General features: G+C 44.0%; 1 protein-coding gene across 2 annotated transcripts in view; it reads left to right on the plus strand.

Annotated features, from left to right (window-relative positions):
• MGMT (O-6-methylguanine-DNA methyltransferase) overlaps window positions 1-17,468 on the plus strand; it is a 175,161-nt gene extending 157,693 nt beyond the window's left edge. For both annotated transcript variants that reach the window (XM_064145321.1, XM_064145322.1), the window contains exons 5-6: window positions 6,859-6,998; window positions 16,216-17,468. In XM_064145321.1, the coding sequence (XP_064001391.1) occupies window positions 6,859-6,998; window positions 16,216-16,347 (272 nt within the window). In that variant the 3' untranslated portion in view covers window positions 16,348-17,468. The remainder of the gene's footprint in view (window positions 1-6,858; window positions 6,999-16,215) is intronic.
• The last annotated feature ends 7,113 nt before the right edge of the window (window positions 17,469-24,581 follow it).

Here is a 24,581-nt window from a genome sequence, read left to right on the forward strand (position 1 = left end):
CTTCTCCATTTAACTGTACCACTGCTGCACAAATCACCTGGTGGGGATGCTGCCATGCAATAACATGGTCTGTGCTGGAGCCCAAGAGGGACTTGTCAAGTGCTTTGTAATTTCCTCCATCTTAACTTGTCTACAGGCTCCCAAAACCCTATTCACAGAATCACAGAATGATAGGGCTTGGAAAGGACCTCTGGAGATGATCCAGCCCAACCCCCCTGCCAAGGCAGGTTCACCTAAATGAGGGCACACAGAAACATATCTGAGTGGGTTTGGAATCTCTCTAGAGATGGAGGCTCCACCACCTCTCTAGGCAGCCTGTTCCAGTGCTCCATCACCTTTAAAGTATAGAACTTTCACATCACCATGCCAAGTGATGCCCAGGTTATAAAATATTAGGCTAAAAGAAGGACAGAGATTATCCTCCCTTAACAATGGGCAACAGGCACAAACTGGAACCCAGGAGGTTCCACCTCCACATCAAGAAAAAATTCTTTGCTGTGAGAGTGCTGGGGCTCTGGAACAGATTGCTGGGAATGTGACACCCACACTTTAAGTATTGATAAGCATTAATGAGATACTCTCTCAGTCTTCCCCCAAAAGAGAGATGTTCCAGTCCTCTCATCATCGTTGTAGCTATGTTCAGGCATGCTGTAGTGCTCAGTCTGGTGTATTTAGCTTAGATGAGGTTGCTAATGCTGAAGGAGTCATTAGTTTGCATCAGCCTTTCCTTGGGGTTGAATTTGATAGTGGGAATCTGGGGAAGTTTGCAACGTGCTTCAACCAGGAGATGTGAAAGGCTGGTGCTGAGCATCAAACTCTTCGTTTTCACCAGGTCTAAAATCATGCTCTGCTCTTGCAAGAGCACAGCAAACTGCACCAAAAATAAAAATGGGTCAGAATTGTAAGTTAGTGCTCGAGTAAAACACCCACGGACTTCTAGGGGGTTTAATCTGCAGAAAAACTGCTGGATGAGGTCCAGGGAGAGTTGCTTGTTTCTAAGGATAGAATTTGGCCCCTCAACCTCTTTGGGGGTCTGAAGGGAGCTTCATTTAAAACTGTGTTAAACTACAGATCAAAAGCAGCTCCCATTAATTGGGTTTTAACGTCGCTTGGTGCAAGCCAAGCCAAACGTTACACGTGGTAAAATAAAGCTTTTGGTGCAGTTTTCACTTAGAATTATGGAATTACAGAATGGTAGAGGTTGGAAGGGACCTCTGAAGACCATCAGGTCCAACCTCCCTGCCAAAGCAGGATCACCTAGGGCAGGCCACACAGGAATGCATCCAGATGGGTCTGAGAAGGAGACTCCACAACCTCTCTGGACTGCAATCTCCTGAACTTCAACACTCTCCCACTAAAGAAATTTCTCCTCATGTTGAGGTGGACCTTCTTGTGTTCCAATTTGTATCCATTGCCCCTTGTCCTATGACAGGACACCACTGAAAAGCACCTGGCCCCTTCTTCTTGATGCTCACTCTTCAGGTATTTATAAACATTCCTAAGATCTCTTCTCATCCTTGTCTTCTCCAGACTGAAATGCCCCAAGTCTCTCAGCCTAGATGCATATCTAGAGCATGTTTGTGCATCACAGTTGTTGGTATTTTATGATATCACATCTTGCACACACGTGTGTGCAGAGAGGCAAGACACAAAAAGGTGATCTACTTGCTTTGGTTTTTTACCAGTAGTAATAAACAGTGAAAGCCAATAAGCAAAAAAAAAAACCCAAACCAACCCAAGAAGCTGTTTGTGTAGCACCCAGGCAGGCTGGGAGGAAGCTGAAGAGTATTTATAACTGTTTGCATTTGCAGAAACCCTTGGGGAAAAACAACCAACCAAATCAAAACAACCCCTGCAAAAAAAACCCACAAACAAACAAACCCAAATGAAACAAAAATAATAATGATAAAAAATATATGACAAACAGAAAAGCTCAGATTCCCAGCAATCTGTTCCAGAGCCCCAGCACTCTCACAGCAAAGAATTTTTTCCTGATGTGGAGGTGGAACCTCCTGGGTTCCAGTTTGTGCCTGTTGCCCATTGTTAAGGGAGGATAATCTCTGTCCTTCTTTTAGCCTAATATTTTATAACCTGGGCATCACTTGGCATGATGATGTGATTGCTGGGGGGGGCTGTGGAGCTGAGCCATCCTCTGCACCCACCCACCCACTCTACACACAACTTTCCATTATTCATAGAATCACAGAATGATTTGGAGCTGGGGTTGTTTAGCCTGGAGAAGAGGAGCCTCAAGAGGGACCTCATTGCTGTCTACAACTACCTGAAGGGAGGCTGTAGCCAGGTGGGGTTGGTCTCTTCTCCCAGGCAAGCAGCAACAGAACAAGGGGACATAGTCTCAAGTTTAGGCTGGGTGTTAGGAGGAAGTTGTTGGCAGAGAGAGATTGGCATTGGAATGGGCTGCCCAGGGAGGTGGTGGAGTCACTGTCCCTGGAGGTGTTCAAGCAAAGCCTGGCTGAGGCACTTAGTGCCATGGTCTAGCTGACTGGCTAGGGCTGGGTGCTAGGTTGGACTGGCTGATCTTGGAGGTCTCTTCCAACCTGGTTGATTCTATGATTCTATGATTCTATGATTCTATGATTGGAAGGGACCTTAAAGATTGTGCAGTTCGCATGGGCAGGGACACTTCCAGTACACCAGGCTGCTCGAAGCCTCATCGAACCTGGCCTTGAACACCTCCAGGGAGGGGTTCCACAAGGTCCCTGGGCAACCTGTTTCCCTGTCTCACCACCCTCACTGTAAAGAATTTTTTTCTTAACCTGCAGTCCAAATGTTGCCTACTCATATCTCATTCCTATAGGTCCAGAAAGTTATGGATCTGTCACATCCCAGTTTGCTGCCTCCTCTGCCAAAAATAAGGGGGGGAAAAGGGGGAATTTCTGTGGATTTGGAGTCCTGATGTAATGCTATCACTATGTCATTGATTTAAAAGCTGACAGCAAGCAAAAATTCCCCCAGACCCCTGAGTAGGAGAGGGTTACACTCATCCTGCCAGCTTAAAAAGCAGGTTAAAGGACTCAGAAGCCACCATTTGATTTGAAATAAAGCTTTCTTGAAGAAATCACAGTAAACAAAATCTGTTTGCCTAAGGAAACCCTCCCAGCAATCAGCTCATAACACAACTGCTTGTGCTAATGAACCCAAAGCTGTTAATGTGGTTTCTTCAGTTAAATTGATTCATGAATTTTGAAGAGAACATTATCTAATGAGTTTTCTTTGAATAGAAAGCAATTAAAAGGACAAATCAGTCTGATTAACCCCAAAGTCACCCTACTGCCACAAATGGTGTACAGTTTGAAATTATATCATAAAAAACTAGAGCAGATTTGCTATCTCTTTGCCCTCTACTAATCCATGTAAATTAATGAACAACAAAGTTAATTTCTTTGATGACCCTTTTCGCGTATCACCTGGATTATGCTGATGTTTAATTTGCTTAATGTTATAATAAAGACTAAACAGATTTTTTCAATGAAGTGATTATCATTCCCTTCAGTTAAGAAGTGATTTTTATTATTTAACACACACATAATGGTGTGTGGGTTTCCTTTAAGGACAAAATCACATTTCACTCTGTTCCTGGGTACCAGGATCCATGCCTTTTGTGACAGCTAAGGGAAGAAAATGTTTTTAAGTAGTTGGTTTCCTTGCCAAAGCAGGAGACTGAAGCTTACAGCTGGTGGAAGGGGCCCCTTTCCCACTTTTTTTCTTTGCCTTTTTTTCCTTTTTTTCTTTTCCTTCATTTTTTTGGGTTTTTTTTACCTTTTTTCCTTGTTTTTTTTCCTTTCCTTTTTTCTTTTCTTTTTTCTTTTCTTTTTTCTTTTTCCCCTTTTTCCTCCTACTTTCTTTTCATCCTTTCCTTTCCTTTCCTTTCCTTTCCTTTCCTTTCCTTTCCTTTCCTTTCCTTTCCTTTCCTTTCCTTTCCTTTCCTTTCCTTTCCTTTCTATTCCTTCCCTTTCTCTTTCCTTTTCTCTTCCCTTTTCTCTTTTCTTTTCTTTTCTTTTCTTTTCTTTTCTTTTCTTTTCTTTTCTTTTCTTTTCTTTTCTTTTCTTTTTTCTTTTCTTTTCTTTTCTTTTTTCTTTTTTCTTTTCTTTTCTTTTTTTTTCCTTTCCTTTCCTTTCCTTTCCTTTCCTTTCCTTTCCTTTCCTTTCCTTTCCTTTCCTTTCCTTTCCTTTCCTTTCTATTCCTTCCCTTTCTCTTTCCTTTTCTCTTCCCTTTTCTCTTTTCTTTTCTTTTCTTTTCTTTTCTTTTCTTTTCTTTTCTTTTCTTTTCTTTTCTTTTCTTTTCTTTTCTTTTTTCTTTTCTTTTCTTTTCTTTTTTCTTTTTTCTTTTCTTTTCTTTTTTTTTCTTTCCTTTCCTTTCCTTTCCTTTCCTTTCCTTTCCTTTCCTTTCCTTTCCTTTCCTTTCCTTTCCTTTCCTTTCCTTTCCTTTCCTTTCCTTTCCTTTCCTTTCCTTTCCTTTCCTTTCCTTTCCTTTCCTTTCCTTTCCTTCCCTTTCTCTTTCCTTTTCTCTTTCCTTTTCTCTTTTCTCTTTTCTTTTCTTTTCTTTTCTTTTCTTTTCTTTTCTTTTCTTTTCTTTTCTTTTCTTTTCTTTTCTTTTCTTTTCTTTTCTTTTCTTTTCTTTTCTTTTCTTTTCTTTTCTTTTCTTTTCTTTTCTTTTCTCCTTTCCTTTCCTTCCCTATCCCTTTCCTTTTCTCTTTTCTTTTCTCTTCTTTTCTCTTCTTTTTTCTTTTGTTTCCTTTTCCTTCTATTTCCTTTTCACTCTTTTATTTCCTTTCCTTTTCTTTCCTTTTCTCTTCTTCCCTTCCCTTCCCTTCCCTTCCCTTCCCTTCCCTTCCCTTCCCTTCCCTTCCCTTCCCTTCCCTTCCCTTCCCTTCCCTTCCCTTCCCTTCCCTTCCCTTCCCTTCCCTTCCCTTCCCTTCTCTTCCCTTCCCTTTCTTTCCTTTTCTTTCCATTTCTTGTTTACTTTCATTTCCTTCTCTTCCCCACCTTTTTGCCTTTTCTCTTCACTTGTCAGCTCTCTCCTCTCCATAATTTACTCACTAGTTAGATTTCCAGAGCTTTTCCAAGCTCCTTGGAAGACCAATGGGTATTCAACCCAACTCAAATCCAAACACCACTCTTGCCTTTCCCTTCTGTGAATCAGTCCTGGGTAGGGAAGGTACAACCCTGAGACTCGGAAGGGAGCTGCTCCTAATGCATTTGCTTATTCATTATTTCCACGACTGGAACACTTAGAAGCAATTTGCTGGTGAATTAACATTAAAATAATGGAAGAGACATGATTTTTTTTCTTCCCTGCTATCATTAAGGCTGTGCTGTACGTTCAAGGTCACAGCTAGTCCTTACATTCTGTAATGTCTGAGATGCTGAGCTGTAGCTTGGGGGGGTCTCAACTATAAAATGCAGTCAGCCAGGATAATTCCAAGCCTGCTGGCTCTAGGGCTTCTTCTGCCTCGTGTCCCAGCTGAAGTTGGAAATTAGCTGGAGATGGGAGGGATTTGTCAAATAGGTAGGAGCTGCTTATTTCCTCCTTTTTTTTTCCTTCTTTTTTTTTTTAATTTGACTCTATGCTATTTTCTATTTGGCCAATTTTAATGGGGAAGAGCACACTGTATGGCTTAGCAGGATAGCTGTACTCACAGCAAATTAAAAACACAGGAAAGTCCAAGGTCTAAATCCTTTTTTTTTTTTAATATAGTGATTGGTTACTTGGAGTGTTCTTGCTAATAATCCTGTCTTTAACTATAGTAATCTTATTGATGATCTGGACGAGGGAATTGAGTCCTGCATCAGTAAGTTTGCAGATGACACCAAGATAGGAGCAGGCATTGATCTGTTGGAGGGTAGGAGAGCCCTGCAGAGGGACCTGGACAAGCTGGATGGGTGGGCAGAGGCCAATGGGATGAGATTGAGCAAGGCCAAGTGCAGGGTTCTGTACTTTGGCCACAACAGCACTAGGCATCACTACAGGCTGGGGACAGAGTGGCCGGAGAGCAGCCAGGAAAAAAGGGACCTGGGGTACTAGTGGATAGTAGCTGAAAATGAGCCATCAGTGTGCCCAGGTGGCCGAGAGAGCCAATGGCATCCTGGCCTGCATCAGAAACAGTGTGGCCAGTAGAACAAGGGAGGTTCTTCTTCCCCTGTACTCAGCACTGCTCAGGCCACACCTTGAATATTGTGTCCAGTTCTGGGCCTCTCAATTCAAGAGAGATGTTGAGGTGCTGGAACGTGTCCAGAGAAGGGCAACAAAGCTGGTGAGGGGCCTGGAACACAAACCCTGTGAGGAGAAGCTGAGGGAGCTCGGGGTGTTTAGCCTGCAGAAGAGGAGGCTCAGGGGGGACCTCATTGCTGTCTACAACTACCTGAAGGGAGGCTGTAGCCAGGTGGGGGTTGGTCTCTTTTGCCAGGCAACCAGCAATGGAACAAGGGGACACAGTCTCAAGTTGTGGCAGGGGAGGTCTAGGCTGGATGTTAGGAGGAAGTTGTTGGCAGAGAGAGTGATTGGCATTGGAATGGGCTGCCCAGGGAGGTGGTGGAGGCACCATCCCTGGAGGTGTTCAAGAAAGGAGTGGATGAGGCACTTAGTGCCATGGTCTAGTTGACTGGCTAGGGCTGGGTGCTAGGTTAGACTGGATGATCTTGGAGGTCTCTTCCAACCTGGTTGATTCTAGGATTCTGTAATTCTATGAATTCAGGATGCAATACCAGGACAGTGTATCAGGGCTGCTCCAATTTGAATTAGAAATACGTTGTTCAGACTCCACTTTGTGTTGTGTTCTTTCAGTGTCTCAGGATGGTTTTTCAAGTCTTTTATTTGCTCACTTGATCTCCTTTGCAGATTCTTTCACCCGACAAGTGCTGTGGACCCTGTTCAGAGATGTGAAGTTTGGGGAGGCTATTTCGTACAAGCAGCTGGCAGATCTGGCAGGCAATGGTAGAGCAGCCAGAGCAGTGGGAGGAGCAATGAGGAGCAATCCAGTAAGTTCACATCAAGTTCTAGCTCAAGTTGGTGGAACGTGGGGAATTGAGAGAACTTTGAGGGCTAAATGTCACTAGATTAAATTTATCTGCTATGAAAACTGATTGACCATAAGTAATAAGGTCAGGAAATTGTTTTAATCAGCAGTAATGCACAACCCAGTCTAGTGTAATTTATTCTCTACCATTTATGGTGCTAAGTATGAAGGAGAAACACTTCTTTTAATTCAGCATCTGCACTTTTTGTTGTTCTCAAACTTGTGGCACATGTTGCATGGTGGGTTTGAATTGACACTTTGACTCAATGACATTAGAGGTCTCTGTACTGAAACTATTCTATGAAGGCACTGGAATCATCTCCCAAGGGAAGAAATGGATTTCCCTACATTGGACAGTTTTAAGACTCAGCTGGCCAGAGTGCTGGGCCATCTCATTTCAACTACACTATCACTTAGAAAGGTTGGACCAGATGATCCTTGAACCACATAATCCTGTGTGATCCTCTGAACTACACTGTCACCTAGAAAGGTTGGACCAGATGATCCTTGAGGTTCCTTCCAAACTGTCCTTCTATGATTCTGTGGTTCCATGATTCTTAGAGTGAGGGAAGTCTTTTATCCCCCAATGTGGAGCTCTTTTTGACAGGGTGGGAGCTTTGATTTTGCTAGCAGCAGTTCATCCTCTCTGGCATGTCTGTGCTTCTGAAAATATGGGAAAAGAGGGTGTTTAATTCATGTAGACACACATTTTAATCAGATCCTTTATAATCAACATGATTTTCCCCCATGCACTCCAAAGCAGACAGACTCTTTTTAGTGGTACCCAGCGACAGGCAAGGGACAACAGGCACAAACTGGAACCCAGCAGGTTCCATCTGATCAGGAGGAGAAATTTGGTGTGAGAGTGCTGGAGCCCTGGAGCAGGCTGCCCAGAGAGGTTGTGGAGTCTCCTCCAAACCCACATGGACATTGTGATCCTGGGGAAGCTGCTGTAGAGAACACTGATTTAACAGGGAGGTTGGAACTAGGTGATGTCCAGAGGTCCCTTCCGACCCTCACCATGCTGGGATTGATGTTCTGTGATTTTCCAGTATTTGACCCAGCTGGAGGAGCAGGGCTTCAGGTGAAGCCTGAGGATTTTGGGAAAACAGTGCAACACTTGTCTCTGTCTGTCTCCCCATTAATTATCTTTCCCATTTAATTGTCCAAGATTAGATTTGCAGATGTGTTTATGCACCTGAGTCACCCTGGTAGGTGTGAGACTGGTGCTGCAGCCAGCTCACTCCTGTGCAAAGGGAAAGAGAAACTGGTAAAGAATCCCAGAAGTTCAGGCAGAGATCCCATGACACAGGGGTTGGAACTGGATGATCTTTATGATCCCTTCCAATCCAAACCATTCTGTAAACCTGTGATTACTGACTGGAGCACCACATAAAAGTTTAGATGGGAAACACAAGAAACACATGGACATGGCAATTTGGGACATGGCTTAATGCACAGTGATGTTGCGTTGATGGTTGGACTGAATGGTCTTAAGAGGTCTTTTCCAACCAAAACCATGCTATGATTCATAGAATCACAGCATGGTTTTATTTGGAAGAGACTTTAAAGATCATCTATGCTATAGAATGGCCTTAGAGGTCTTTTCCAACCAAAACCATTCTATGATTCACAGAATCACAGTGTGGTTTTAGTCGGAAGAGACCTTAAAGATCATCTATGCTATAGAATGGCCTTAGAGGTCTTTTCCAACCAAAACCATGCTATGATTCACAGAATCACAGTGTGGTTTTAGTCGGAAGAGACCTTAAAGATCATCTATGCTATAGAATGGTCTTAGAGGTCTTTTCCAACCAAAACCATGCTATGACTCATAGAATCACAGTGTGGTTTTAGTCGGAAGAGACCTTAAAGATCATCTATTTTCAACCCTGCTGCCATGGGCAAAGACATCTTTCACTAGACCAAGGCAGAGGGGGAACATCCACAGCCTCCCTGGGCAGCCCTATGTTTCTATAGAACATGCACAAAATCACAGATTAACTACAGTGATAAAAACGTGGTGTGGGATGGGCAGGGCAGGGCTCTCATTACAGCTCTGATTTTTTGTTATCATCAGCTTTCTGTTAGGAAATATTGGGATGGGATTGTATTAATATAGCTCTTTTTTTTCCCTAAAGCTATACGTTATTATCTGTAATACCCTTAAATTTTTTTCCTGCTGGGGTCAGAAAAGACCGCAGCCGTAGGACGGGATGGGAAATAACAATCATAATAAGATAGGACCCCCATTTAAAAAAAATAAAATTGCAGCAGCTTTTCCAGAACTATTTTCATCCTGCCTCACAGGGGAACAAGCAGGAATTTTCACACCACAACCTGCTGTTCCCACTACTTTGGATGCTGCTGCTCCACTGCAGCCCGAGGGCAAAGCCGGGTACATTTCGAGGCAATAGCAATTACATCTCCTTTTGCACAACAACTGGATTGTTATGCTTTGAGAGCTGCTTCCTGCAGGTTGGCATTGTATTGCCTTATCTTAATGTACACCCTATTCTATTGGAAAGCATTCTATCATATTAAAAGAGTTTGTATTGTCAAGTACAATGCAGGGTATTGACGAAATAGAGCTTTTGTGCTGCTTCTATCAACTTATATCTGATACGCACTTAAAATATTCACCTCCGCTTTATTGAGCTTAGAAGCTTAAAGCCATTAGAGATGATGTGAGTTTCTGTGGTGCTCTGCTACCACAGAGTTGTTGGGTGCCTGCAAACCTCATACATGTATAACCACTCTCAGTCTGCTTATCAGATGAAATATGGAGCTCTGAATCTAACTAAACAGTTCAAGCTAGGAGCAGGTGTTGATATGTTGGAGAGTAGGATAGCCCTGCAGAGGAACCTTGACAGGCTGGATTGGTAGGCAGAGGCCAATGGGATGAGATTGAACAAGGCCAAGTGCAGGGTTCTGCACTTTGGCCACAACAACTCCAAGCAGCGCTACAAGTTGGGGACAGAGTGGCCGGAGAGCAGCCAGGAAGAAAGGGACCTGGGGGTACTGGTAGACAGTAGCTGAAGATAAGCCATCAGTGTGCCCAGGTGGCCAAGAGAGCCAATGGCATCCTGGCCTGCATCAGGAACAGTGTGGCCAGTAGGACAAGGGAGGTTATTCTGCCCCTGTACTCAGCACTGGTCAGGCCACAGCTTGAGTGCTGTGTCCAGTTCTGGGCCCCTCAATTCAAGAGAGATGTTGAGGTGCTGGAATGTGTCCAGAGAAGGGCAACAAAGCTGGTGAGGGGCCTGGAACACAAACCCTATGAGGAGAGGCTGAGGGAGCTGGGGGTGTTTAGCCTGGAGAAGAGGAGGCTCAGGGGGGACCTCATTGCTGTCTACAACTACCTGAAGGGAGTTTGTAGCCAGGTGGAGGTTGGTCTCTTCTCCCAGGCAACCAGCAACAGAACAAGGGGACACAGTCTCAAGTTGTGGCAGGGGAGGTCTAGGCTGGATGTTAGGAGGAAGTTGTTGCCAGAGAGAGTGATTGGCATTGGAATGGGCTGCCCAGGGAGGTGGTGGAGGCACCGTCCCTGGGGGTGTTCAAGAAAAGAGTGGATGAGGCTCTTAGTGCCATGGTCTAGTTGACAGGCTAGGGCTGGGTGCTAGGTTGGACTGGATGATCTTGGAGGTCTCTTCCAACCTGGTTGATTCTATGTTTCTGTGACCTGGCTGCTCTGCTTTGGACAGCCGTGTGGTGGGACAGTTAGATCATTCCCTTGCCTCAAACTGCAAACTCCTATCCTCAAACTGCAAACTCCTATCCTCAAACTGCAAACTCCTATCAACCTGGCTGATCTGGTTTGGACAGTTTGGCCGTTTCTGGAGGTCTCCAGCCTATCAGTAGTGTGGTGAGACAGTTGGGTTCCCCTTGCTTTCAATTGCAAAGCTCTACCAAGTGACAAGCCAGGCTCTGCAGCGCTCTATCCTCCACTGTAATCTGCTAAACGCAGTTGAGAGGCAATCGATGCCTTGCCCGGGGAGGGTTTTCTCCCCCACCTTTTTGCTAACCAAACGCATTCTCCAGGAGTTAGTTTATTCACAGATTGCCACGAGCGTTAATGACCACCCGAGTCTTGTTCTGCCAGTCACCCAGATGGCTGTTGATAAAGATTTAGCATCATGTTCTGAGTGTCAGGGCTGTCAGTAGTGCTGAACCATTTGACCAGAAGAAAAAACGCACAGGGAGCTATTGATTACAGCTTCTCAGTGTCACTTGTTCACCAGGATTTAGGTATTGATGAGGCTGCGAGTGAAAACAAGCTCTTTCCCTCGTGGGCCTCTACCCAGAAGAACAAAAGCAAAGTTGGAGAAAATATTCAGCTGGTGGCCTGAATCAGAGGGACTCCGTTATTGATCCCAGGATCTCTTCATGTGATTTTTGTTGGAGACAAATCTATGGGTTTGGAAGTTTTATAGCATTCGAGGTAGGGTCTGTGTAAAGTGATGGATATGAGTATTAGATGAATTAGATTTCACAGCTAGAATATTATGAGCTGCTTGGTTATTGATAAAAATTACATTTAATGTAGCCAAGGCATTAAAGCTCCAGACTAGGGTAGTACTTCTTCTAAAATGTCCTTAGGGCCCTAATAAATTTTAGCAGGTTTAATTATTTTAGTAAGCTGAAAAGTTGTCACCACAATTAAGCCAAAGTGAAGCAATATTCAATATTTTTAAATTACAGCCTCTGCACCGCGTTTTCTTTTCTGTCCGATGCTATGGAGGGTGGCACACGTGGGCTAGGACAAACCCAGTGTGAATTTCTTCATTTCAAACATGGAAAATGGGGTGTTTATTTCCTACCCTTATCTTCTTGCTTGGTGGTAAAGTGGCGTAGCCCACCCTTGGTTCTGCGCCAACCAGGGGTTCTTCCAAGAACCTGTGAGTGCCAGCAAGTGCCACCTGAAAATAAAGTCTTTTCTTTTAGCCACTTGGCCACACCTTCTGTCTTAGACTCAGAATCACAGAATCATTTTGCTTGGAAGAGACCTTGAAGATCACCCAGTCCAACCATTAACCCATCACTGACAGGTCACCACTAAACCATGTCGCTCAGCATCTCATCTTCATGGCTTCGAAACCTCTCAAGGGACTGGAGATTCCAGCACTGCCCTGAGCAGCCTGGTGCAAGCTTGACAAACCTCTTGGGGAAGAAAGTAATAGAATCATACAGTTAAATTGGTCCTCATGTCCAACCTAAACTTCCCTTGGAGCAACTTGAGGCCATTTCCTCTTGTCCTGATGCTTGCTCCTTGGGAGAGGAAAACAACCCCCATCTGGCTCCAACCTTCCTCCAAGAAGTTATAGAAAGCCAGAAAGTCTCCCCTCAACCTCCTTTTCTCCAGGCTGAACAACCCCAACTTCCTCTGCTGCTCCTTACAAGACCTGTGCTCTAGACACTTCACTGGCTCTGTTGCCTGACTTTGGACCCACTCCAGCCCCTCAGTGTCCTTCTTGGAATAAAGTGGCCCAGACTGAACACAGTTTATGGTTCTTCTCGCACACTTTAGTAGAAGTCATCAACTTTCCTCCCTGACCAAATCCCTCACTACAGGGAGGGATTTGAACTAGGTGATCTACAAGTTCCTTTCCAACTCAAAACCATTCTGTGACTCTGTGGACCCACCCTGGTTCAAGTGTCTTTGCACTGTTGGAGTGGCAGCAGGAAAGTGGCTCGGAAGGAGGTTTTGGCCCCCATCCATATAGCAGATTTATAACCTAACCATCAAAATACGCTGATTTGGGGAATATATCTTTAAAGAATTGCAAATTAACCTTGGGGATCTTTTGCAGCACTTTATTACAGCTTGTTATGGCTTTGTCACTCAAGACAATATGCCTGCAGTAACTCCTGCACGTGGATTGTAAAGATGGAGAAATCCCCAAACAGAGAAACACTTCCAAAATAGAACTTCTTTAAAGAAGTCGTAAACCAAGCACAGGATGACTTGGTGTAAAGATTTTATTGGGACCCACTGGAGTTCTCATGACTGTGTAATTCATATGTGAGCATTGGCCACTTGAAATAATGCACATATTAGAAATGTTTATTTATTGAGCCTTAATTAATAGTAAAGATCCGTTCCAAGTCATAAGCTGAGATTGAAATTGTTGATTTCAGCCACTGAAATTACTCAACAAGGCCAAAAGAATTAGAAACCTCTAGCCAGTTGCTTTTCAGGTACATTGAGGTTTGTGCATCCCAGACTCAACTATGAGTTGTACCAAAATAACTATTAAATGAGATTAAAATAAATGAGTGCAGAGAATCATAGAATGGTAGGGGTTGGAAGGGACTTCTGAAGATCACCGAGTCCAGCCCTGCCTGCCAAAGCAGGATCACCTAGGGGAGGTCACACAGGAGTGCACCCAGATGAGTTTGGAATCCTCCCAGAGAAAGAGACTCCACAGCCTCTCTGGACAGCCTGCTCCAGAGCTTCAGCACCCTTACACAAATGAAGTTTTCCCTCCTGTTGAAGTGGAACTTCCTGTGTTCCAGTTTTTATCCATTGTCCCTAGTCCTATCACAGGTCAGCATTGGCCCCTTCTACTTGGCACCCACCCTTCAGGTATTTGTAAACATTTAGAAGAGCTCAGTCTTCTCTTCTCCAGGCTAAACAGTGTCAGGCCCCTCAGCCTTTCCTCATAAGACAGGTAGTCCAGGCTCTTCATCATCCTCATAGCCTCCGTTGGACTCTCTCCAGTAGTTCCCTGTTCATCTTGAGCTGAGGAGCCCAGAAGTAGAAACAATCCTCCAGATGTGGTCTCACCAGAGCAGAGTAGATGATCTTGGACGTCTCTTCCAACCTGGTTGATTCTATTGATTGTATGATTCTAACATCCCTTTACCTGCTAGCCACACTCTTATTAATGCACCCAAGGATACTGTTGGCCTTCTTAGCCACAGGTGCACATTGCCAAGTGCAAAGAACATCATTTCTCTGTGTGTATATATAAGCAAATGATATATTTTGGAATGAGAATACCCACATTTGTACAAAGTGCACTTGCACAGTTCTGTCAGCACAGTAGAATGACTGTGTGGCTCCCAGTGCCCACACAGTGTGATGAGAGCTGGTGGGTCTCATCTCCTACGGTGTGTACTTCAATGATGACAATCACCTGGAGTAAAATATTCAAACCAACCCTGCATGTAGGTAGTTACCAGTCCCCTATGCAACTTCTTGCATTCATATTTTTTTGTTTGTTTCAGAACCCCTGACATTTGGCTAGAAATGATGCAAAGTAAGAAGAGAGAGAAAAAAAGAAAAGAGAAAAAAGTTCTTAAATTGCTTAGGTGTGAATTAAATCTCTGCTGTTGGCTTTAAAAATTCACAACCCATTTTGGATTGACTTGCTGTTAAATAATGAATAGAGCCTTGTTCTTGTGGAGGATTTGTCAGCAGAGCACGTAGAGGTGCTATAGTGAGAAGGAGCTGGGGTTTGAGGAGCTTGCTCCTGGAAGTGTTTTTCTCCATGGTCTGGGTTTTCCAAGAATATATCCTCTTCCAGTCCTAGGATGATGGCTAACAGTTGTCCTGTACCTCCTTGCTTGCTTTCTGTGTTTTTATGCTCTGTGAGGCTTCAGTGCCCATGCCAAGCACTGAGGTCTTGGCTGCTGGAGAGAGAGAGGATAAAAATCAGCTTCTTGTACAGAGGAGAAGGCTCCAAGGAGACCTTATTGTGGCTTTTCAGTACTTAAAGAGGATGTAGCAGCCTAACTAAGGAAATACATCTCTACTTCCAAGATGATACAGCACACTCCATTTTGTATAATCAGTTCTACACAAGATGATATGGACCTTTTGTGCAGGACATGGAACTGTTGGAACAGGTGGAGGGGAGGCTGCAACGATGATCCAAGCACTGAAGCCTTTTGTTCTGAGGCCCAGCTGAAAGAATTTGTGTTGTTCAGCCTGGAGAAGAGAAGGCTACAGGGAGATCTTCTCGTGGCCTTTCAGTGCTCCAAAGGCCCAGTCAGAAAGCTGGGGACAGACTTTTGAGGAGGGCCTGTTGTGACAGCACAAGGAACGATGGCTTGAACTGAAAGATGGAGATTCAGGTTGGAGAGAAGGAAGAAATATTTGACACCGAGTGGGGTGAGACCCTGGCCCAGGTCACTCAGAAATGTGGTAGATGCCCAAGCCTGGAACCATTCCAGCTCAGGCTGGACAGGACTTTGAGCAACCTCCTACAGTTGAAGATGTCCCTGCTCAGTGCAGGACAGTTGGACTAGATAATGTTTAGAGGTCCCTTCCCAAATAAACCAGACTGGGAGTCTATGATTCTAAGCTTTTACCTACAGGATTTACCCTTTTAAGTTTTTCAGGGTTTTTTTTACCCTTTTAAGGGTAAATTCTACCTTTTCAGGACTTACACCTTTTAAGACCTTTTTCTTGGCAGTGCTGAATTAATGCCTTGGACTTGATGACCTTTAAAGTCTCTTCCCTCCAAAATGATCCTCTGATTATTTGCTTATATGAGACTTTTTGTGTATTAAAATTTCTCCTAGTGCATGTTTTTACCTAAGAACTGGTTGGTCTTCAGAGCCTGTGACCAGCATCACCTCTACTTTGTAGCAGAACACAACCCTGATGCTGCAGCTGCTCTGTCCTCCTTAGGCACAACCAGGACTCCACCAGCATGCCCTTGAACATGGATCCTTCCATCCCTGTCCCTGTTCTGGTGGTGGCAGACAGCCACTAGACAATCCACCTATTTAGAGTGGATTTATGGGTATCACATGGCTGGGATTTGTCTTACGAGGAAAGGTTAAGAGACCAGGGGCTATTTAGTCTGGAGAAGACTGAGAAGAGATCTTACAAATGTTCATAGATATCTGAAGAGTAGGTGTCAAGAAGAAGGGGCCAGGCTCTTTTCAGTGGTCTCCTTTGATAGCACAAGGGGCAATGGACACACAGGAAGTTTCACCTCAACATGAGGTAAAAATTCTTCGCTGTGAGAGTGCTGGAGCCCTGGAGCAGGCTTCCCCAGCGAGGTTGTGGAGCCTCCTCTGGCGACTTTCAAGACCTGTCTGGATGCATTCCTGGTGATCCTATTTTGGCAGGGGTTTGGACTTGACGATCTCTGGAGGTCCCGTCCAACCCCTGCTATTCTGTGATTGTACAGTTCTGTGCTTCTATGATTCTGTATGTCTTGCAGATCCCAATCATCATCCCATGCCACAGGGTGATTCGCAGCAGTGGGCAGAGTGGCAACTACGGTGGAGGAAGCCTGATGAAGGACTGGTTGCTGTCACACGAGAAGCTCCAGAAAGAGAAGTTAGCATATTGATGCAGCTCAGCCGCCACCGCCGCTAACCAGCCAAGACGTACAACCGCGGCTCCTCGCCTCATAACAAGCTCTCTCAGCACCCAGCAGAATTCAGGGAAATGGTAAATATTTGAGTGACAGAGAAATATAATGCAACATCCAAAGTGAAATGTGTGGTGGCACCACTGTATTAAAAAAGCGAGATGCGTCCTGAGGGATGCAGCTCGGCTGCCCTTTCTTGTTTTTACATTTTACAGCAGAATGACTACAGCGGTCCAGGCCTGGTGTGCGTGGATTTTGTTCCCATCTCCAGCCCTGTTTTGTTCTATTTTTAATGTCCATTAAAGCAAGGATAAGGGAAGTGGGAAGGCCGTGGAAAATGCGAGGTGCAAGCCTTTCCCTAAGGAAGCAGCTGGCTTGCCGAGGGGGCAGACAGCAAGCCCATGCCTGGGCTCTCTCCTGCCCGGCTTGTTGCTGCCAGCTCCTCTTCAGGGCTCCACTCTCCTTTTTTGGGGCTGAAATGGCATTTTAGTTGAACAAGAGTTAAGGGAGCACACATTGAGGCAGATTCAAAAGCAAGCAGCTTTTGAATTGCTTGTTCCCAGCTTTTCATTTTGGAGTAGGAGAGGATGGGAGTAAATACTTTTGCTTTTGTGGCTGCTGCAAAAAAAAAAGCAGTTGAAGAGAAGCTGCTGCCAAATTGTCTGAAAATTGTATGTTAAAAATCAGCACAATTTGGGCAGAATTTTGAAAAGCTCATCAGAGCAGCACATTTCCTTTTATCATTGAACTTTTTTTTCCCTTTAACTTTTGTCTTTGTTACGCAAAGCTTTATTTCCCTGCTAAAAGGAGCTGAGCATTCGAGAGATGCTAGAGCTAAATTTTGAGGTGGGTCTTTAAGCAGCGCTCTCCACAAGTACAAGCCACCAGCAGCTGGAATTTTCAGAGTGGGAATCATAAATTGTAAGGTGGAAATACTGATTTTTCTTTTTTTTTTTAATGTGTTTTATCATATTTTCATAGATGTCTCTTTAGAAAGGCCATCGCCAACCAAGAAATTATTGTGCTGCGGTGCGTTAGTTAATGTAGTATTATTGATACCTTGGAATTACTCCAATAAAAAAACTGCTTTGCATGTGCAAGTGTCTTTGTGTATGTTTATAAATAAAACACAGTGTATGATAGATGGAGAAAATAAACTATACCCAACTGTACAATATAAAGCTGTATTTTTATCAAGGGTTTCTGGTGGCAATATAAACCACGGAAGCAAAGCTCAAGTGGTTTGTACGTGTCACCACAACCCTGAGATAAAAATATGGCCTTATAATATGTACAGTTTGGGTGTATTTTATATTATTTTATATATGTGGTACGTGCTCCCAACAAAAGAACCCGGCAGCAAATGTAAACTTTAACCTTTCTCACATTTACATCCCTGGCTGGTTTCCTGAAGCTGGTTGTTTTTTCCAGGTATGTATCTTTTGGTTTTGCAGGCATGCTGGCTGCGAGCGGGGATTCTCGAGACAAGGGGCACCTTTCTGAGGCGAACAGCCAACTTTTGAGCAAAATCTTGTGCTGGCTTAAAGTCTGGAAGGGGAGGACTCTGCCCAGAGATGGGCAGAGACAAGGAGGGACAGTCAGTACGAGGCGGGGACAAGCAGGACTAGACAGTGACGAGCGAACACGGGGAGGGACGGGCAGGACCAGGCAGTGACACGCACGGGCAGGACTGGGCAGGGACAAGGGAGGCTTGGCAGGGCTGGTCAGGGACAGGCAGGAATGGTTTATAGGCAGGTAAGTATAGGCAGGGACAAGCAGGGTAAATTAGGGACAGGGATAGGCAGGGCTGGGCAAGGCGGAGGCAGGGACACAGGGATAGGAACAGGCTGGGCAGGACCACGAGGGGACAGGCAGATACAGCGGCAGACTGCGCAGCTACAGAGAGGGATGAGACAGGGACCAGACAGGGACAGCAGGCGTGGACAGGGACAAACAGGGACAGGCGGCGCTGCCCGCTCGCTGCCCAAGAGAGGGCGCCCGGGCGCAGGGGAAGGGGCCGAGGCCGGGAGCGGTTCCAGGGGTGAGCAGGGGCTGCTGGGGCTGCAGTGGCCCTTTAGGAACAAGACGGCTCCTGCGTTGTGTCATTAACAAAAATAAGGATTAACACAAAAATTAAATATATATAAAATAAAATAATCCCGAGGAAGTGCAGGGTTGGGCTTGGGGTTTGTGCTCTGCTCTCTGCCCCAGGGGTTGCCATGGGCAGGGGATGCTGGTTGGGTGTCCACTGGCAGCCCAAAGCCTCTTCTTTGGCAGAGGTCACAGCAGAGTTTATGGAAACACAGAGAGTAAATTAAACAGAGGCATCCCAGTATCTGTCTTTATACATGTGAAAAACAAGGGGGGAAAAAAAAGGGGGGGGAAGGGAACCAAGCGGCTCGCAGAAGACAGCAATGTGCTTTTTGCCTGGAATTGGGTTCCTCTGACCTATCAAGTTTCCTCCCATTCAGCCTCGCAGTGCTTTGAACTGCTGACATTGAGACACTGTGCAGCCAGGCACGACAGCTGGCTCGGCAGCATCTAATACCAACACATGCTGGTTTAGCCCATTTCCAGAGACTAAGATAATGAAAGATTCAAAAATAATATTTGTTTTGGCAGAACTACATTTATAATGAAATAGATGCCCTTGACCAGGGAAGAAAGTGAATTTTGCAGTGGGTCATTCTTCCCTCCCTCAACCTTCCCCCTCCTTTTTTTCCTTTCTTTTATTTTTCTTTCTTTTTTTTCTCCTTTCCCTTTTTTTTTCCTTTTTTTTTTCCTTTCTTTTATTCTTTTTCTTTCCTTTCTTTTTTCTTTCTTTTCTTTTTTTTCCTTTCTTTTTTTCTTTCTATTTTCTTTCTTTTTTTCCCTTTCTTTTTTTCTTTCTTTCTCTTTTTTTCTTCTTTTTTTTTCTTTTTTTCTTTTTTTTTCCTTTTTTCCCTTCCTTCCTTTTATTCTTTTTTTCTTTCATTTTTTTCTCTTTTTTCCCCTTTCTTCTTTCTTTTTTTCTTTCTTTTTTTCTTTTTTCTCTTTTGTCTTTTTTTTCTTTTTCTTTTTTCCTCCTTTTTTCCCTTTTTTATTTCTTTGTTTCTTTCTTTTCTTTCTTTTATTCTTCCTTTTTTCCTTCTTCTTTTTTCTTTCTTTTTTTCTTTCTTCTTTTTTCTCTTTTTTTCTTTCTTTTTTCTTTTCTTTTTCTTTTTTTCTCCTTTTTTCCCTTCTTTTTTATTTCTTTTTTTCTTTCTTTTCTTTCTTTTATTCTTCCTTTTTTTCTTTCTTCTTTTTTCTTTCTTTTATTCTTCCTTTTTTCCTTCTTTTTTCTTTCTTTTCTTTCTTTTTTCTTTCTTCTATTTTTCCCTTTCTTTTTTCTTCTTTTCTTTTCTTTTCTTTTCTTTTCTTTTCTTTTCTTTTCTTTTCTTTTCTTTTCTTTTCTTTTCCTTTCTTTTCTTTTCCTTTCTTTTCTTTTCTTTTCTTTTCTTTTCTTTTCTTTTCTTTTCTTTTCTTTTCTTTTCTTTTCTTTTCTTTTCTTTTCTTTTCTTTTCTTTCATTTTCTTTCCTTTTCTTTCCTTTTTTTTCTTTCTTCTTCTTTTTTCTTCTCCCCCCATACAAAACAAGCTCTGCAACCAGTCGAAAGCCAATAGAAATATTTTTGAAGGACTATGTTGTATTTCCTGCATGGGATTTACAGCAGAATCGCAGCTACACTGCTTGCACTGTTTGATGCCGGAATGAAAAATGCAGATTACATCCGATGTATCAATACCAAATGGAAAAGGGCCCCCAGGCTTAAGGATCGTTACAGATCACTTTCATGCGAGCTGAGTTTGCAGCGTAATGAGCTCATACTGGAAGCATCTTAAACAGAAAACTGATTCATTGTGGGCGGAGGGACAGTTTTAGATGTGTGCCCAAATTTTTCTTCTCTCATGCAGCCAGTTCGTTTGGAATCAGAGGAATTAGTCAGGGCAGGGTGAGAACGATTTGGCCTCTAAAGTTTCCATTTAATTTTTCTAAGCAGTTCTCAAGTACTGAGCACTTTTTAAGTGGCACAGTTGAATAAGGATGGTGACGCAGCAGGTAGGACGGTGCTTCCCTTTTCCAAGTGCTATTAAGTTAGAGACAAGGGGCAGTGATTTTAAGCTCTTGTTTCTGTTAACATCACAGATCGTTGTTTCTTCTAAAAATACCACTGATTGTAGAACTTAATAATTTTTCCTGTGCTTTACCAGTTTTTAAGATTATAATATTTATCCATTATAGCGTTTCTAACCTAAAATGATAATATATGATACCATTTCATGATTCTATATATTGCACCCAGGTCAGAGAAACAGGCTTGGTGTTGAGCTTGGTGTTACTTAATCAAGAAAAGTGTTGGTTTTTTTTTTTTATTTTATTTATCATGAAAAATCACAAAGATCTGCTGCTTTAAAGAAAATGTAATAAAAGAATAAACCTACAGAAAGATTGCTTAAAAACTTAAAGCTCAGTAATCCAAGGGGACTCCTGTAAGATTTATGTACTATTTCAAGAGTAATTTCTCAGTAAGAACCTTACAGGAATGTAAAAATCCTCCCAAGAATTGCATTTACAGATTTAATTGTAATTCCTTTTTTTTTTTACATTCTCAAAGAAATCGAATAGAAACAGCATTCAAAGGCTCCTGTGTCAAACTCCCCTGCCCTTGCTGGGTGGCTGTACCTTCTGCTCCATGCTGGCTGTGGCTGGCTTTAAAAACAATGGAAAATATTACTGACAGTCCCCTCACTTGCCATTAAAGTGGAGAGGATATTCCAGTTACATTGATGTGCAAATACTGCTTGTCAAAGGGCTCTGTGCTATTTTTGGTTCAACTAGCACGGATAGGGTATGAGTAACAAATAAATATGCTTAATTTTGCCTTGAAAAGGGGACATTTTCCCCTGCTTTCCTCTCTCTCTTTTTTTCCCCCCTTTTTAATTTTGTTTTTCTTTTCCATAAGACCTGCCTTACCACACACCTTTAGTCTCTCCTTATCCTGAAGTCTGGGATTTTCAGATGATCGCCTTTTAATGTCAGTATTTTTGTTTCAGAGTAGAGTGTGAGTAAAACAATAAATACACTTAATTTTGCCTTGAAAGGGAGCATTTTCCTTTTTTTTTTTTTTTGTTCTATTTTTATTTTCCTTTTCTGTTTATTTCTCTCTATCCTTTCCTTTGTTTCCTCTTTCTTCCAGGAGACCTGCCCTGGAAACATTTTAATCTCTTCCTATCCTTGAATGTTGGATTTCCAGATGATTTCCTGTTAATATTCCTGTTTTCATTGCATCCCATTTTTCACAAATCCCATTTTATTTCTTTTCAGTGTTCTACATCCCTTCTTCTCCCCAACTCCCCAATTCCAGTGGAAGCAAGGAGGGGTACCCTTGACCTCATCACTGCAGACCGAAGGTTGAAGGAGGGAAGGCATCTCCTTCTCACTCTTTCTCAATCCAGGGGGATGCAGTGAAGGAGCCTGATCCAGACCAGCCCCTGACCAGTGTGAAGTAACGTATCGGTGGCAGCTGAAAGCGGGGGGCCAGGGGCTGGAGGAGCTGTAGGGTGGGGGGCACAGCCTGCTCGGAGCCAGCGGCAGCGGTGGGCGATGGGTCTGGGCTCCATCAGCCGCGGCCAGCAGGGCGGGATGCGGTAGCTGGACCTCAAGGTGAAAATTGACGTGAGCACAGGGCGCTGGCAGCGCCTTGGGTTGATGAAAGGATCCTGTTAGCAAGCCTTTAACGTTTCTCATTAATGGCTGGGTTGGGTGGGTAGGTTTTTTCCCAGTGAAAAAAGCCAGAAGACAAGAATTCCACCTGGGCCATAATTACGATCGATCCCATAGAGTACCTTTAGTTATCAATTTTTTAAAACCTCTTTAAGTGCCTTATTTACTTATTTTAAACAGGAGTTTTTATTTGTTGCAGTGAGTAGTCCCTGAGCATGGCAGACAGTTGTGATAGGACAGCAGGGAAAGGATTGAAGCTGAGAGAGGGGAGATTTAGACTGGATATTAGGAAGGAATTCTTTACAGTGAGGGCGGTGAGACACTGGAACAGGTTGCCCAGGGAGGTTGTGGATGCCCCCTCCCTGGAGGTGTTCCAGGCCTGGTGAGTGGAAGGTGTGCCCACCGCAGGAGGTTTGGAGCAGGATGACCTTCAAGGTCCCTTCCAACCAAACTGTTCCATGAGTGGGCTCTTCTCCTTTAACCAATCCTCATCTAACTTGCAGAAAAGTGGATGCCATTCCACTGTCTCCAACCTGGCCATGAACACTGCAGCACACAGAACCCATCAATCTGGACCCAAGCTGGCATTAACCTAAGATGTGTTGTTTGAGGTGGCATTTGCAGAAATTATTGCTGCAAATTGCATGTAGTCATCATGGACTCAAAAAGCAGAGGTCCTCCTTGCTGAGTTGTCATGAGCTCCAAAAGAAGTTCAGAGAGGTTTTGGGATCCCCTTCTCTGGAGATATTCCAAACTCACCTGGACATTGTGATCTTGGGAACCTGCTGTGGATGACCCTGCTAAAGTAGCAAAGGGTGAGCTAGATGATCTCCAGAGGTCTCTTCCAACCCCACCACCTTGCAGTGATGTCATTTTCCCTTTTCACTGAACACTGAGATGACCTAATTCCATATAGAGAACTTAGATCTCAGTTCAAAGTAGGCCAGTTGAGCCATTCTATGATTCAGATCTGGTACAGCTCTGCTAAGCCCTTGGCAACACCCCCGGCTGCAGCTGAGATACAAGAGCAGTACACCAAGAGTGGGAATTCTGAATGTTTGGGAGTGTTTTGTTTTTTTGTCCAGACTTGACTAAATTTTTAAACCCTGTCAAGCAGAAGGAAAATCCTCTGTATTCCACACTGGAGATGTTGCTTTTATTTATTGGCTTTGTTACCAAGGCTAGGCTTTCCTAGGAAGTTGGATGTTTTCATCCCTGGAATAACTCCAGGTCAGGTTAGTTTTAAACTAAAAGAGAGACATTCAGAGAGTGAATAAATTTTTGATACTGAGGGTGGTGGGACCCTGGCCCAGCTTGTCTGGAGAGGTGATAGATGCCCCATCTGCAGGTCAAGTTGTTTGGAGCTCTGAGCTTTTGAAACTACCAGCAGGTTTAGTTTTAGGGGCAGTGGGCAGGCAGCACTCTTTCAATAGTTAAATAACAAAATAATAGGTGCAATAAAAGGATTTCTCCATAATGCTCACCAAAAAAAACCCAATACCTCTGTGCTTTCCAGATCAAACTGCATTTGCTCATAAAACCATTCTACCCCTTATTGTTCTCAGAAGAAGGTTTGGGGCAGCCCTCAACTCAAAGTGTGCATGGCCTGGAGTTTCTCTAGGTAGAGCCCTCAAGAGATTGAGAGGTTTGTCAGGATTAATTGAGCAGCCTGAGCTCAAATCACCATTTACACACGACACGATAGCAAACTTGGTGTTCTCCAGCTGGAATATGGATGCTGCCTGAGTGATCAGCAAGGATGGCTGGGAAGCAATCTGCTGCGCCTGTCTTCCCTGTCCCCTTTGACTCGGTTGCGTGTCTCAGTGCCCTCCTGGGTCCCCAGTGAGTCTGAGCTGCCTGTGGTGGAATGAGGGGGAGTGGGCAGCAGTCATGAGCTGAGGAGGGGCACGTGGAGCAGAGGAGAGGTGATGAGACAGGCCAGCACAGTAATTTGCAAGCAAACAGAAGAGATCATGTCCCACACTGTGGTCTCAGCCCTCGCCCGTGACAGCTGAGGCAACACCAGTGAAGTCACGTTGTGCAGCCAAAGGGCATGGCAGGACACATGGAGGTCAGGGCTGTGTGCCAAGGAAAGAGAGAGAAAATGCCTCTGATTTAATCTAGAACCTTCTTAAGTTGTCCTTAACACAGCCCCTTGGGCCAGGCTGTGGTGTCTTAAGTACAGATGAAAGCTGGGGGTGGAATTTTGAGCAGGGTCTGTTGTGGCAGGACAAGGGGTGATGGTTTGAACTGAAAGAGGGAGATTCAGACTGGAGAGAAGGGAGATATTTTTTATGCTGAGTGTGGTGAGATGCTGGGTCAGTCTGCCCAGAGAGGGAGTAGAAGCCCCATCCCTGGAGCTATTCCAGTTTGGGTTTTGGGGAGCTCTGAGAAACCTTCTGTAGTCACAGGTGTCCCTGCTGACTGCAGGGGGGATTGGACAGGGTGACCTTTAAAGGTCCCTTGCAACC

Source organism: Pogoniulus pusillus, chromosome 6, assembly GCF_015220805.1.
Source record: "Pogoniulus pusillus isolate bPogPus1 chromosome 6, bPogPus1.pri, whole genome shotgun sequence".
NCBI lineage: Eukaryota > Metazoa > Chordata > Aves > Piciformes > Lybiidae > Pogoniulus > Pogoniulus pusillus.